The following is a 14,891-nucleotide window of genomic DNA, read 5'->3' on the forward strand; positions in this document are numbered from 1 at the left end:
AAGCATCTTTTAATTTCATGCCTATCAGAGCCACCCAGAGATATGGGATTATCAGATTGAGATTATAAAGTAATTATGATTAATATGTTGACGGATTTTGTAGTAAAGTACAATACTGGTCAACAATGTGCATGGATAGATGAAGAATGTCAGCAAAGATGAAAACTATTTTTTAAAAAAAAGAATAAAATGATCAAATGTAAACACTAGAAATAAAAACCATATTATCAGAGATGAAAAATTCCTTTGATGGGCTGATTAACAGACTGAACAGAACTGAGTAAATAATCAATGAACTTGAAAACAGATTGGTAAATATTATCTGAACTGACACACAAAGGGGAAAAAAAAGAGTCGGGGGAGAAATAGAACGAGCTTATGGGAGATATGAGACAACAAGAAATGATCTAATGTTCGGGTGATTGAAGTCCCAGAAAGGAAAACAGAGAGAGAGAGCAGGGGAAGAGAAATATTTGAGCAGTGATGGCTGAGGATTCTACAAAAGTAATGAAAATCAATGATCCACAAACACAAGAAGCTCAGCGAGCTTCAGGTAGGATAAGCACCGTAAACATATCAGCAAACAAATAGACTCACTTAGATACACTGTAATCTACTGCTGGAAACTGAAAATGAGAGAAAGTCCTAAAGGCAACCAGAGAAAAAAGAAATATTAAATACAGAGAAACACAGATTTCCATCAGAAACTATTCAAAACAGAAGGCAATGGAGGAACATCTTTAAAGTGGCAAAGGGGAAAAATTGTCCACCCAGAATTCTATACCCAACAAAAATTGTTTTTTAAAACTGAAGGCAGTATAAAGAGACTCTTCCTGACATTCAAATGCTAAAAGACTTCATCATCAACAGACTTGTACTATACAGGATGGAAAAGGTCAAGTTTTTTATGGGAAGAACATGCCATCACCTGGAAATTGGAGAGCAAACACGAAGAAATGAAGCATAGAAGAAATGGTAGAAATAAATAAATAAAAATAAATAGAAGACTTTCTTTTCTTTCTAATTGTTTTAAAACATGACTGAGTCTTCGGGGCAAAAATAGTACCAATTTATTGTGACTTTTCAAAATAGATGTAAACTCAGAACAACAGCATGATATTCTGGGACAGAGTAAATATTGCAATGTTGTAAGTTTCTTACATCAAGGAAAATAACATTATTTGTAGGTAAAATGTAAGTTAAAGGTATGTATTGTAAACATTAAATAGATAGTAAAATGAAGTAATAAAAGGCAATACAAAATACTCATTTAAATCAGAGAAAGATAAAAGAACAAAATTCAAATAAGACAAGTAGAAATAACTAAATTGATGGTAGATTTAAATCCAACCATGTTAACAATGATGACATTAAATGCAAATGGTCTAAACATCTCAAAAGACTGAGAAAAAAAGACATCGTCCAGACTCTAGTAAAAATAGAGTTGCAATGGCTCTATTCATATCAGCAAAAGTAGCCTTTAGGACAAGGACTATTTCTAGAGACACGGAGAGAGAGTACATAATGATAAAGGGGTCATTTCTTTGCAAAGACAAGGATCCAAAGTGTGTCTATGCCAGATAAGGAGTTCCAGAATAGGTAAAGCAAACACAAAACTGAAAAGAGACAGATGGATGCGCCCCTGACATCACCGATCATCTCTCAGGAACCAACGGAAAAGGAGATTGAAAGTGAACAAGGATTCAGGAAAGCCAAACAGGACTAACCAGCTCGACCTCGTCGGCGTTTGTAGAGCACTACACAACAACAGCAGAAGCCAGATTCTTCTCAAGAGCACGTAAAACATTCACCAAGACGACTTTATTCTGAACCGTAACATGAGCCTCAACAAATCTAAAGTGAATGTGAAATACACAGCTAATGGGAAGCTGCTATATAGCACAGGCTGCTCAATGTGGTACTCTGTGACAACCTGGAGGAGTTGGGGAGGAGGTTCAAGACGGAGGGGACATAGGTTTACTCACGGCTGATTCACGTTGCTGTACAGCAGAAGCCAACATAGTATCGTAAAGCAATTATCCTCCAATTAAAAATAAATTTTAAAAAATAGAATAAATGAAATCATAAGGCACGTTCTCTGACCACAACACAATGAAACCATTTCCAAAGCTACCGCGATGCTTCTGGAATACAAAAATTCGGAGCAATGGCGCCCTCAGTAAGCCCCCGTGGCCCTTCTTACCCGAGGCATCCATACGTTCTGTGGATAACGGAGAGGACTCGCAGGACGGGATCGTGCAGTGTTCCCACCTCACTTCGCTGTTGGTTGTATAGCACCATGGGCCTGTCTCCCCATCAGGGTTCCGACAGTAGTTTTCCTCCAAGTTTCTGAAAAAGAAGGGACTGTGAGTTTGGCTTTCCAAAAGGCTAAAGAAATAACCAAGTGCACACATACTTCTTAATGGTGATACTGGTGGTGTGTCCAGCTAATTCTCTACAACTATACCAACTGAATAATGGGTGGAAACTTAAGCTGAGTGGGAGTCCATAGAATTATGGCAGGATGCTTCTCTTGGGTGAATGATTGAAATGTATTACTTGACTGTGTATCAGATCTTTCGCTATGCGTCAGGCACTGTGCTGTATGCTGGAAACACAATGGGTGTTTCCTACACTGTTCTTGCCTCCTAAAGCATATATCATAGCCCTCAAATTTGTGTTCTCAAACCTTACTGTACATTTCATGCAAAACCTTGCTGGAACCCACTCCGAGGTCACTGATTTAGTAGATGGACAAGAGGGTCTCCCAGAATTTGCATTTCTAACAAATTTCCTGATAATGATGATGCTGCAGGCCCGGGAAACCACACTTTGAGGACCAGTTTTCTAGGAAAACCCGCACTAAATGTCACTTCCCTTGCAGGTGACTTGACTAGTTTTCATTCCCCAAAGCTTTAAGCCGAGGTTCCTACTGTTACTAAAACCAAGGCACATCGGTGGGATCTTGCGGTCCATCCTGTGACAAGGATGGAAAGTTCCATTCCTTTCCTTGACAAGGAAATGAAACCAGAGGGACTCACCTGCAGGGAAAGTTTTCTGGGGTCCTGTTGTGTCTGTGGGGCGTCTGCTCGCTCCAACGCTGACACGTGTGCCCGGATACGGTGACGGCCACTGTCCCTCCGTAGTTTTCGCCGTTTCCCTTCAGACACTGATACTTTGGCCCAGAAGATGGCGGGGGTGTGGCTTAAATGGGGAAGATACATTACAGTGAGTGCTTCCACGTAAAGAAGGCACAGACGGAAGAAGCTGCAGGAGGTGAAGGCAGAGAGTGTCAGTCTGTGTTCTTTCCCTCTCATCCTTCCAGAATCCTGCATTTGAATGTTGTTTATCATTTTTCAGAAGAAACCAATGTGGTGGAATCAATGTTTATGAGACCCTCTTATGAAAATGGAGAAGGCGATGGCACCCCACTCCAGTACTCTTGCCTGGAAAATCCCATGGACAGAGGAGCCTGGTGGGCTGCAGTCCATTGGGTCGCAAAGAGTTGGACATGACTGAGCGACTTCACTTTCACTTTTCACTTTCACGCATTAGAGAAGAAAAAGGCACCCCACTCCAGTGTTCTTGCCTGGAGAATCCCAGAGACGGGGGAGCCTGGTGCACTGCCGTCTATGGGGTCGCACAGAGTCGGACACGACTGAAGTGACTTAGCAGCAGCAGCAGCTTATGAAAAACCCCTCCAGGGACAAGACCCTTGGAGGAAATGCTTCTTTCTGTATTCTCTGTTTTCTACAGTCTCAGTTTAACACACATGGTGAGACTCAACGTGTCGTATCCTACCCCAAATCTGCGCAAGTGCCAATGAGCCAGCTTCCTTTCTGAAGAATAAATTATTCATTAAGTACACATAACTGACTGACTCCGAGTATTCCACAAACAACAGAGAGAGTCCATGGGAAGAAAGAAAGTAGTGTCTTCAAGGAAAAGGGTATGTGGTGAGAAATCAAGAAATTCTTAAGACACACTGTCATACGTAAAACAGATAAACAAAGATTTACTGTATAACACATGGAAGTATATTCAATATCAGGTAATAAACTATAATGGAGAAGAATAGGGGGGAAGAGAATACAGATGTATGGATACATGTGTGTAACCGAATCACTTTGCTATACACCTGAAACTAAAGCAATATTGGAAATCAACTACATGTCAATTTAAAGAAGGAAAGCCTCAAGGGGAAAAGAAGACTGAAAGAGAAACTGATGCTCATAAGGGGAGCACTGAGTCCCTTCAGTCACTTTAGCTTGACCGTCTGAGTGAAGAGTAGGAAGCCAGACCCCAGGACCCACTGAGTCCTGTTAACAGTCTCAACCGTCCTTGTTCAGTGCCTCACTTCAAATGCTTATAGACGGAAAATATGATAAAACTGCTTTTTCCAAGTCGTTCCCGCTAGGCCTGCCATTTCATCTTCTCCCCCAGACCTCTCTTCTCCTGCCGCTGCCTCCCAAGTTGGCCACACGGAAAAACTACGTCCTGAGACAGCACTTTGCTTACAATCAGAAAGAACTCGGTAAAGCATCTGTCTGCAATGCAGGAGAGCCGGGTTCAATCCCTGGTTTGGGAGGATCCCCTGGAGAAGGAAACAGCAGCCCACTCCAGTACACTTGCCTGGAAAATCCCATGGATGGAGGAGCCTGGTAGGCTATCAACCAGAGTCAGACACGACTGAGTACCTTCACTTCACTGGTTGATAATGAAATCCAGGTACCAGAAGGTGTGGGTCTGATTTGCCTTTAGCACTAGAGAATGGGAGGGTACCGGAGATCACTCCCAAAAGCCTACATTCATCTGTACTCAAAAGAGACAAAAGAGGACCCCCCCAAAAAAAACACATAAAAAATAGATGCTCTGATCAATTACATATAGTAACTAATAAACTGCTTTAAAAGAGTAATCACATCCCGTAGGACTTGTGGGGCACTTTCCGGGCACAGCTCTCTTGATTCCGAGAGAATAAGTGAAGGTCCCTGAGGACTGGGTCAGAACCATACTTACTACATCTCGGGACGTCACAGAATTCCCAGCGCTTTTTGGGGTCGGTGGTGAAACACCACGGGCGGGGCTCCCCATCAGGATTACGGCAGTAGTTCATCTTCAGATTCTTGCTTGGAAATCTGAAGATGCAAGAAGGACTTTAACAGCACTGAACATTTACCTTCACAGATGAGAATCATTTCAAATGAGCAAATACTGAGCACCCGCTGTGTGCTAGGCACAGTCAGGCACCCAAGGAAGTGAGCAGATAATGGGTATCCTCAATGCGTGACCATCTCATAAGAAAGATCAGCTGAGGGTTCCAAGGATTGATTTTCTAACAGTCTACATGTGCCACAATCATGGAATAGGATCAACTTTATCATTTGGGCCATCTGGAAAACTTATGTCAGCCAACTTCAATGAGTCAGCTGCAATTAATAGCAATGTTTAAAACACAAAGTACTCACTGGCTAGAGATAGTTATTTAGTAAACAGTACAGCCTAGAAGTTGGTGTCTTCATAGGTTAAAGGAATGGTCCTTCTATTCTACCCAGTTCCGATCCTGCTAAGCTTTAAACTTGTAGAAACGGGGACAGATAAGCTCTGTCCCTACGTGCAGGCCAAGGAGCCCCCTCACAGCGGGAACCGAGTGACGGAGGCTGTGAGATGAACACCACGCCTCGTGTCCCTCTGGGCTCATTTCACGCCCCTTCCTGAGACTGTAAATGCTTTGTCAGGATGGGCAGAGCAACCTGCAGTGGCTTAGGCAATCTTCTTCTTCCAGTATCTGGGAAGTAAATTTAACCAATTCTAAGGCTGGAGGCCTTCACTGTGTTTCTTCTTTGGAGCACAGCAGGGACGGGGGAGCCTGGTGGGCTGCCGTCTATGGGGTTGCACAGAGTCAGACATGACTGAAGTGACTTTGCAGCAGCAGTAGCAGCAGCAGGGAAAAGAAAATGACAGCAGCGGTGATTTAAGACAGCTATTTGAAGCAGGAGGTACAGACACGCAGGGGAGCTGTTTTCCACACCGGAATCTGTGACTTAGTCTCTTTTCCTGTAAGTTTTTACAAGCCCCATTATAATCCTATAGTCATCAAAAAATGAAGAGAATGACCAGAAGCAGCTATAGAGAGGGAGGTGTTTTAAGTACAATTAATATGAAATAGGAGATGCAGAAATTTGTCCCCACCATTCACCATTACTTTCTAGATGAGGGACTCTTTTTTCTACTATAGATTCATGACCCCCTTTGAGTAGCTAGTGAAAGTTAGGGATCCTCTGTCCCATAAAAATACACTGATACACACACACATAAAATACTGAGGGATTCACAAAGCCCTAAAGCCCACCCACAGATCACAGGGTAGGAAGCCCTGAATCTCATCAGCATGAAGAAAAAGAAAGGAATACAAAGAGGAGGGCAATACTTGGAAAACACACAGGTGGATGTGTATATTGTATGTGTCTAGATGCATGTATCTATATTTCTTACATTTCACCTACAAATGAGCCGGGAATTTGGTTACAGTGCAAATCCAGACTCAGTGTGGATGAGACCCTGCATTTCTAACAAACGCTTTGGCGACAGCCCTCTTTCATGGACCACATTTTGGCTAGTAAGAATGGATACTTCTAAGGGAGGGGATATATGAATACCTATGGCTGATTCATGTTGAGGTTTGACAGAAAACAGCAAAATTCTGCAAAGCAATTATCCTTCAAGAAAAATAAATTTAAAAAAAGAATGTATACTTCTTTTGCAGTCATGTAGGAAAATGCAAACTTTGACATTCAGAAACATTGGGGGTGTTCACTTTTTGAGGAATGCTAAAATACCTGGATAATATTAAATTACCCATAGCATTGCAGAGGCTTAAACATCCAATTTCACTGCCAGGGAGACTTACTTGGAAGGAATGTATCCGTGGGCATGTGGGCTCTGAGAGTCCCAAGACTGGCAGTCACGTCCAGACACGGTCTTGGCAATCTTGCCCTCATAGTTTTCTCCACTGCAATGCATACATTCATCTGGGGAGAATGGAAAGAAAGGAAGAAAGAAACTGAAATGAATGACGCAAATAAAGGGTAAAGACTAGACCATTACTAGAAATGTCTCAAATACCTTTGCCTCTTGTTCACGGGTAATTTTCCACCAATTACCCAGCAACAAAATTGGCAATAAAGGCTTAATTTTCTAAAACAATCTAAAACGTCATTCTCTTTTTCAAATGGTAGAATTAGCAGATGTGGTCAATACCTTCTCGACTATTACGGTTATGACCAAATCCAGGAACTCCATAATACTTTGTCTTCAAGGTTGGCTACGTGTGCTGGTCCTTGGTGGTTGCGGGGAGAGATTGCATATAATCTCAGGAATCTGTAAATTCTCTACTAGAATTTTTTAATATTTGAGGTCTCATTTCCAAAAAATTCCTATGGAATTATTCTGATTGAATGGATGCTTGCTCAGTCACGTCTTACTCTTTGTGACCTTGTAAACTGCAGCCTGCCAGGCTCCTCTGTCCATGGCATTTTCCAGGCGAGAATACTGGAGTGAGTTGCCATTTCCTCCTCCAGGGGATCTCCCCAACCCAGGGATGGAACCCGCATCTCCTGTGTCTCCTGCATTGGCAGGCAGGTTCTTTCCCATTGAGCCACCGGGAAGCTCTCTCTGATTGTCTGGATAACTGCTGAAGAAGCCGGCAGCCTCTCAGGATTTTAGTGCCCGGGTTTTTGCTTATGTTTGTGACCTCGACAGAGGAACAATATTCACCTAAAGGGACAATGCTTCTCTTTTTATTATTATTGAGAAGCATGCTGGTTGTTTTTCTTCCTCGCATCCTTGTAAAATGGAAACGTTGCAATGCTTAATAAAATGTGGTCCAGCAGGAGAATATACGACTTGAACTTTTATGGGGCAATAAGGAAAACAGAAGCAGACCTGACATAAAAAGGATGCTCTCATGTCAGTAAAGGGCCAGATGACCTCATAACACAGAGCACAAATAAATAAAGAATGCCAATGGCTGGCTAGAGGAAGCGATGGGAAACTGAGCCAGTATGGGCTCAACCACGTGGTTATGCAAACCCCACCTTCATTCACCGCCCTATTGCATCAATAAATGTAGCAGGAAATATGAAGTAAACAACATTTTCCCACAGGATATTTTACATTCTTCTGGCATTGACTTTTGAAGTGTGCTCTTAAATTGATTGTTCCATTAAAACAATAGATGGCTGACTTAAAAACTGGTTCATGGCTTGATTTCCACAACATGACAAAGTCTACCCTGTTAACTTAATGCTGTGTATTTGAACTGTATTGATTTTGTGGTTTTATGCTAGCAGTTGAATTGCAAATATGTTTCTGGCTTAAAGTGCGTCAGAGCTTTAAGCATAAGACGTGTGCAGCTAGAGTTTACATCTAGTTTTATATTTGTCCCTGTTGAGCTACATGTTAATAAAGATAATTTAGATCTATAATGGAAATTGTGCAAAATTTTGGTCTTTTCCCAGAGGTCATGTATTACTTGATGATGTCAAACACAGTACTAATTGATTATTAATATCCCCATAGATAATTTATAGCAAATTACTCCACACATAATGGGCAGAACAGGAAAAGTTTTTCTAGAGCCATCCCTGACCTTCACATTCAGGAATGTCACAGTAGTCGAATCTCTTGTCCGGATCTGTGGTGTAACACCAGGGCCCATTCTCATCATTGTCTGGATTCCGGCAATAGTTCTCCTCCAGTCCTGCTAGAGGAAATTTTTCAGGCGAAAATCTGCAGAGGGTGGAAAAGAGTCACTTGACTATATTTTAAAAATCAACATGTTATCAGCAGGGCAGGATAAGACCCCCCTCTCTTTCCCAACTGTGGTTTGAGATTGTGTCATCCAACTATATTTTGGCTGTGTCCAATAGCATTTGTATCCAGTTTTCAGTGTCTCTATTGATAGCCTGTTCAGTAGAGTAGCTAATATCACTGTTATTACTGTGTGAACAGCCAAGTCTTAGAAGTAGAGTCAAAGTGTCTTACGCACAGTAGAAATTTAAAGCTCTCAAAGCCTGCCAAATTCAAGAGACATGCCAAACAGCTGCTTTTGTCAGTTGCCCTTCTCTCTGTAAAAATAATAGAAGTTAATACCATTTTATCTGTGTGAACTCTGCATGAGGTATTATGCTAAAGTCTCTCTATACATTCTCTAAAGTAGTCCATAAAAATCCCTATCAGGAAGGTGTTATTATACTCCCACTTCCCAGATCAGAAAACTGAGGCACAGCCATGTGAAACAGATCAAGTCTCACCTAAGCTTGAGCAGTTAATAAATAGCATCTCAAGAGTTTAAAGTCAGGTCTGTCTGATGCCAAACTCTGCATCCTCTCTTAGCTATGTCTAGAGTTAACGGGAGAGTGGGAGGATGGAGTGAAGCTCGTTTTCAGAGATGAGCTGCTGTGTTGCAATAAGAAATTGGATTAAAAACCTAAGACTTCGAATCTAAAATGGCAGATTTTGTTTCTGGTTCTTCTGTGTACCTGTTTTTGGTAGATTTGGTGCTCTAGGGACTTCAGGTTCCTCACCGGTTGGGGTGTAGACGACCAAGATTCTCTCTCAGACCCTTGCCCTTCTATGACTTGGCCATCTGGTGTATCTTTTTAATCTCAATAAGCCCTGATGTGCCAGGAATACACAATTTCATCTTGTTGTTGTTGCTTAGTCTCTCAGTTGTGCGACCCCATGGACTGTAGCCCGCCAGGTTCTTCTGTTCATGGGATTTTTCAGACAAGAATAATGGAGCGGGTTGCCATTTCTTTCTCCAGGGATCTTCTTGACCCTGGGATCGAACCCATGACTCCTGCTTAGGCGGGCAGATACTTTACCACTGAGCCACCAGGGAAGCCCAACTCACAAGGGTGGCTAAAGACAATTTGGGAGTGGGGAGGATCATAGACACTAAATTCCCACTTGATAAGCGTTGTTAATGAGAATTCAGTACCACCTAATATGGTGTTTCCAGTGGTCATGTATGGATGTGAGAGTTGGACTGTGAAGAAAGCTGAGCACTGAAGAATTGATGCTTTTGAACTGTGGTGCTGGAGAAGACTCTTGAGAGTCCCTTGGACTGCAAGGAGATCCAACCAGTCCATCCAAAAGAAGACCAGTCCTGGGTGTTCATTGGAAGGACTGATGCTGAGGCTGGAACTCCAATACATTGGCCACCTCATGCAAAGAGTTGACTCACTGGAAAAGACCCTGATACTGGGAGGGATTGAGGGCAGGAGAAGAAGGAGACGACAGAGGGTGAGATGGCTGGATGGCATCACCGACTGGATGCACATGAGTTTGGGTGGACTCAGGGAGTTGGTGATGGACAGGGAGGCCTGGCGTGCTGCGATTCATGGGGTTGCAAAGAGTCGGACACGACTGAGTGACTGAACTGAACTGAACTGAATACCATATTGGGCAAAGCATAAAAAATGACATTAAAATAACTAATAGGCAAGTTGCAAGATAATCTGTTTTTTGCAATGTTGGTGTGAACACATTTGATTTAGACTGATTCAGTTGTAAACATCATCATCTTTTTCTTTTTTCAGTCTCAGCCTAAAATTCATGTTCTAGAATTTATTGTTCTTTTTTTTGTTGTTTTAAATCTTCAAAAAAAAAAAAAAAACCATGTACACAAGAATGAATGGAAAGCAGCCATTTTCTGCTTTTATGCCATCAATTATTGAACAGCTCTGCACCAGCATCAATAAGATTCTCCCCATACCTGCTGGTCACATGTTCTGATTTGAGTCAGAAGTAATGGGATCATTCTGAGTATAAGCGGTGAACACGCAGACAAAAGAGAAAGCCTTACTTGGGTACGTGTGGAGAAGTGGCGCTCCATTTTTGACAGGTGACACCACTTTTCGTTTTGGCTGTGGTCCCTCTGTAGGTCTTCCCATTTCCAATCTTGCACTCCGAAAGGTAGACTGCAAGGAAGCCCAGACAGTGGTCAAACCCTTCCACAACAAGGACAAAAAATCACGAGGAAGCCCTGCACTGCTTGGTCACGTTGTGAGAAAGGACACTGTCACCCACTGTCTAAAAAGACAGTCTGTGTGAGAGTTATTGCAGGCTTCCCTGGTGGCTCAGTGGTAAAGAATCTGCCTCCCAATGCAGGAGATGTGGGTTCAATCCCTGGGTTGAGAAGATCCCCAGAGAAAGAAATGGCAGCCCTCTCCGCTATTCTTTCCTGGACAGTTCCTATGAACAGAGGAGCCTGGTGGGCTATAGTCCGTGGGGTCGCAAAAGCGTCGGACACGACTTAGCAACTAAACAACAACAGTAAAGAATTATAGTTCAGTGTAGGGCACTGATTCCTTTGTCCAGAGCTCCTGCCCTCCCGTGTGCTGGGCAGATGCTGCGTGCTGGAGTAGGACCGCACAGGTCCTATCCGAGAGGAGCTTACATCCCAGTGGAGTCTGGGGCTCCAAGGTAATCAAGGACACAGACTGTGAAACAGACAACCTCATGGCAACACGTGTAACAGAGAAAATAAATAACATCGTGAGGGAGTGGATGGAAAGGGGTGAGGGCTTCTTCGTGGAATGGGCAGACCTGCAGAGGCTGAAAGAGATGCAAGCCATTTCTAGGCTCACGGTGGTATTTTAAGTGTGAAAAAAGTACCAAAGAGGGTAATACAGTTGTGGTCTACTCCCAACGTTTACAAAAGATGCTCTCAACCAGCCTCCATTTTAACAACTTGCTGGTTACCCAGTGGGCCCCATCCTGCCTTTAAAACACACTGCCAAGGGTGCCCCTGCAGCCCACATGCGCCAGGATGGGCATCTGTGGCTGGCAGGCCACTTTCAGGAGTGCTGACCCACTCTGTTCCCACCAGTTGGATTATACGTTTACCAAGAGTCAATTGTTTTTATTTCCAAAACTTTTTATACAGCTCTATTTGATTACAGATGATCTAAACTGAGAAATGAAAGGAAGAGGGGAAGGAGCTTTTTTTATAAACGAAGATAAATAGTTTCAAGTAGTTGAAAGACTAGAGTAGTTCTTTAAATTGGTATCAAGGGGCTTTCCTGGTGGCCCAGTGGTGAAGACTCTGTGCTCCCACCACCAGGGAATACAGGGTCCTTCCCTGGTCTAGGAACTAAGATCCCCCATGCCACAGGGTGCGGCCAAAACAAACTGTTACCAAATCCACTGAGAGCCGCCCATCCGTGTTGTTGACATGACTTTGAGAGAAGGGGAATCATGAAAATATAAAGGAATTTTACAGTCAGATTGTTAACGGGTGTCTCTATACTTGCTCAAGTTCAAAGAGAAGGACAGATTATGGTAGATAATTCGTGAATGTGGTTTATACAAGAAATGCTCTAGATAACTCCTGTTGTGGCTCCAGATTCAAAGAAAAAACGCCTCTGCTTTACGTCCAAAGGTACCAGCACAAGCTTGTGTTTTCAAAGAAAATATAAGCTATTTACAGTATATTTGTATCATCTTTTATGATTTCCCAGTGTTTTTTAGTAGAGGATATTTCTTTTACAATGTTGTGTTGGTTTCTACCATCCAACAATGTGAATCAGCCATAAGTATGTTCATATATATATATATACATATCTCCTCCCTCTTGAGTCTCCCTCCCAGCCCCCTAGCCCACCCCCTGGGTCAACACAGAGCACTGAGTTGAGCTCTCTGTGTAATACAGCAGCTTCCCACGAGCAATCTATCTTACACACGATAGTGACTTACGTGTGAAACAAATAGTGGGAAGCTGCTATATTACACTGGAAGCTCAGTTCAGTGATCTTGGGCTTCCCAGGTGGCATTAGTAGTGAAGAACCCGCCTGACAATGCAGGAGACGGAGAGATGCAGGTTTAATCCCTGAGTTGAGAAGATTCCCTGGAATAGGAAATGGCAACCCATTCCAATATTCTTGCCTGAGAATTCCATGGACAGAGGAGCCTGGTGGGCTACAGGCCATAGGATAGCAAAGAGTCAGACACGACTGAGGCAGCTTAGCACACAGTGTTATACATGTCAATGCTTTAAATTAATTGATCAATTTTCTGGGTAGAATACTTCTAACACACCTATAGTAACTAGTGCTTTAAACTCAACACTCTGTATAAAGATTGCGGATATATCTTCAGTTCAGTTCAGTTCAGTTCAGTCGCTCAGTCGTTTTCGACTCTTTGCGACCCCATGAATCGCAGCACGCCAGGCCTCCCTGTCCATCACCATCTCCTGGAGTTCACTCAAACCCACGTCCATTGAGTCAGTGATGCCATCCAGCCATCTCATCCTGGCTCGTCCCCTTCTCCTCCTGCCCCCAATCCCTCCCAGCATCAGAGTCTTTTCCAATGAGTCAACTCTTTGCATGAGGTGGCCAAAGTACTGGAGCTTCAGCTTTAGCATCATTCCTTCCAAAGAAATCCCAGGGTTGATCTCCTTCAGAATGGACTGGTTGGATCTCCTTGCAGTCCAAGGGACTCTCAAGAGTCTTCTCCAACACCACAGTTCAAAAGCATCGAGATATATGATGCCAGTCTATATGCTACACTTATCAAAAAGGTAAACAAGGTATTCCAGAGGCCAGGGGTCAGGGAGGGTTTCCGAGCTGCAACTTGGGCAACGAGGAGCCGGAAGAACAGAGGAGAGTCAGGATGAGCAAGCCTGTGCTCCGCCTGCTGCAGGAGGCACAGACATCAGCCCCGCACGCGAGGTCGGCTGAGTAACACAGCGCCCAGTAGCGACTGGTGTGTATTTGGACTTTCCTCTAAGGGCACTGAGGGTTCGAAGCAGGGCGGTGCCGGACCAGCCGCTGCTGTGATGAGGGCGGCTTTAGACCCAAATGGCGGCAGTGGCCCTGATGGCCAGTGGAGATGAAACTTATCTGACACCGACTGTTCCCAGAAACACGCTGGCAGGTAATTTTGCAGGGGGTCAACATTCCACAGTAAAGACACAAGCACCCAAAAGCGACTGACTTTTGACTCTTTCCCTCTCTTTTGTTTGTATGTACCCGCCACAGTTTGTATAACCTTTGGCTCCTTTCCGTCACCCTGAAAACAGGCAACTCTTCAACTAGCCAAACGAAGCCTAGAGGTCACCCCCTTGATCCTTCTGGTTAACCATTTACAGAGGACATGTTTAAATGGTAGCATTTGCACACAGAATCCCACCAGCATTTTTTAAATGTCTGACAGACTGGGTAAGCCCATGTATCTCTTCCTTTACCCACTAACTGCAAGACCTAAAAACGTCCACAGATAACCTTCAGATTTAATCTGCACTTTAGACTCAAGAGCTAGAGCTCAACAGTGGACCCGACGTGAGGTTAACAGGTGCACAGCTACTTAAAGCTAAGATGAACCACCACGTAGATATAATCCCAACCTAAAAACCACCTCTCAAAATCTTAGAGTTTGGTGGGGAAACTCGAGAGAACGTTGCAAGCTGTTGTCAAGAATACGTGAAATAGGATGTTTCTCGTTGCCTTCATCACTTGTGATGCAGAATACCTGGAGAGTAAAACTGCTAGCAAAATAGTCCTGACACCCCACCAACAACAGAGAATAGGAAGACGCTGTAAGAGCACCATAAGTCACTTGAATCTTCGTGCAGACTTAATGAACTTGTGCACGCCTAAGAAGACACACAGTTTCTGAAGGAATCTGGGCCATTCGTGATCCTAAACAACGAAGGATCCAGAGTTCTTAAGGAACTCTCGAAAAATGAGCGGCAACTTCTGCACATTTTCAAAGTTCTGCACCATTTCAGAGACTACGGGAAATATGGGCCATGACTGAAAGAAAAGTAGAAACTTTACGAGTAAAACTAAGGATACTGTCTCTATTCAAGTGTTACTGCAGATTGA

General features: G+C 43.3%; 1 protein-coding gene across 1 annotated transcript in view; it reads right to left on the bottom strand.

Moving 5' to 3' along the window:
- Positions 1 to 14,891, bottom strand: part of PLG (plasminogen) — a 48,434-nt gene that overhangs the window by 26,402 nt on the left and 7,141 nt on the right. Inside the window, exons 4-9 of the mRNA XM_069598865.1 lie at positions 10,871 to 10,985; positions 8,651 to 8,790; positions 6,911 to 7,031; positions 5,020 to 5,138; positions 3,042 to 3,204; positions 2,204 to 2,349 (exon numbers count right to left, since the gene is read on the bottom strand). Of these exons, the coding sequence (XP_069454966.1) occupies positions 2,204 to 2,349; positions 3,042 to 3,204; positions 5,020 to 5,138; positions 6,911 to 7,031; positions 8,651 to 8,790; positions 10,871 to 10,985 (804 nt within the window). The remainder of the gene's footprint in view (positions 1 to 2,203; positions 2,350 to 3,041; positions 3,205 to 5,019; positions 5,139 to 6,910; positions 7,032 to 8,650; positions 8,791 to 10,870; positions 10,986 to 14,891) is intronic.

Source organism: Ovis canadensis, chromosome 8 (assembly GCF_042477335.2).
Source record: "Ovis canadensis isolate MfBH-ARS-UI-01 breed Bighorn chromosome 8, ARS-UI_OviCan_v2, whole genome shotgun sequence".
NCBI lineage: Eukaryota > Metazoa > Chordata > Mammalia > Artiodactyla > Bovidae > Ovis > Ovis canadensis.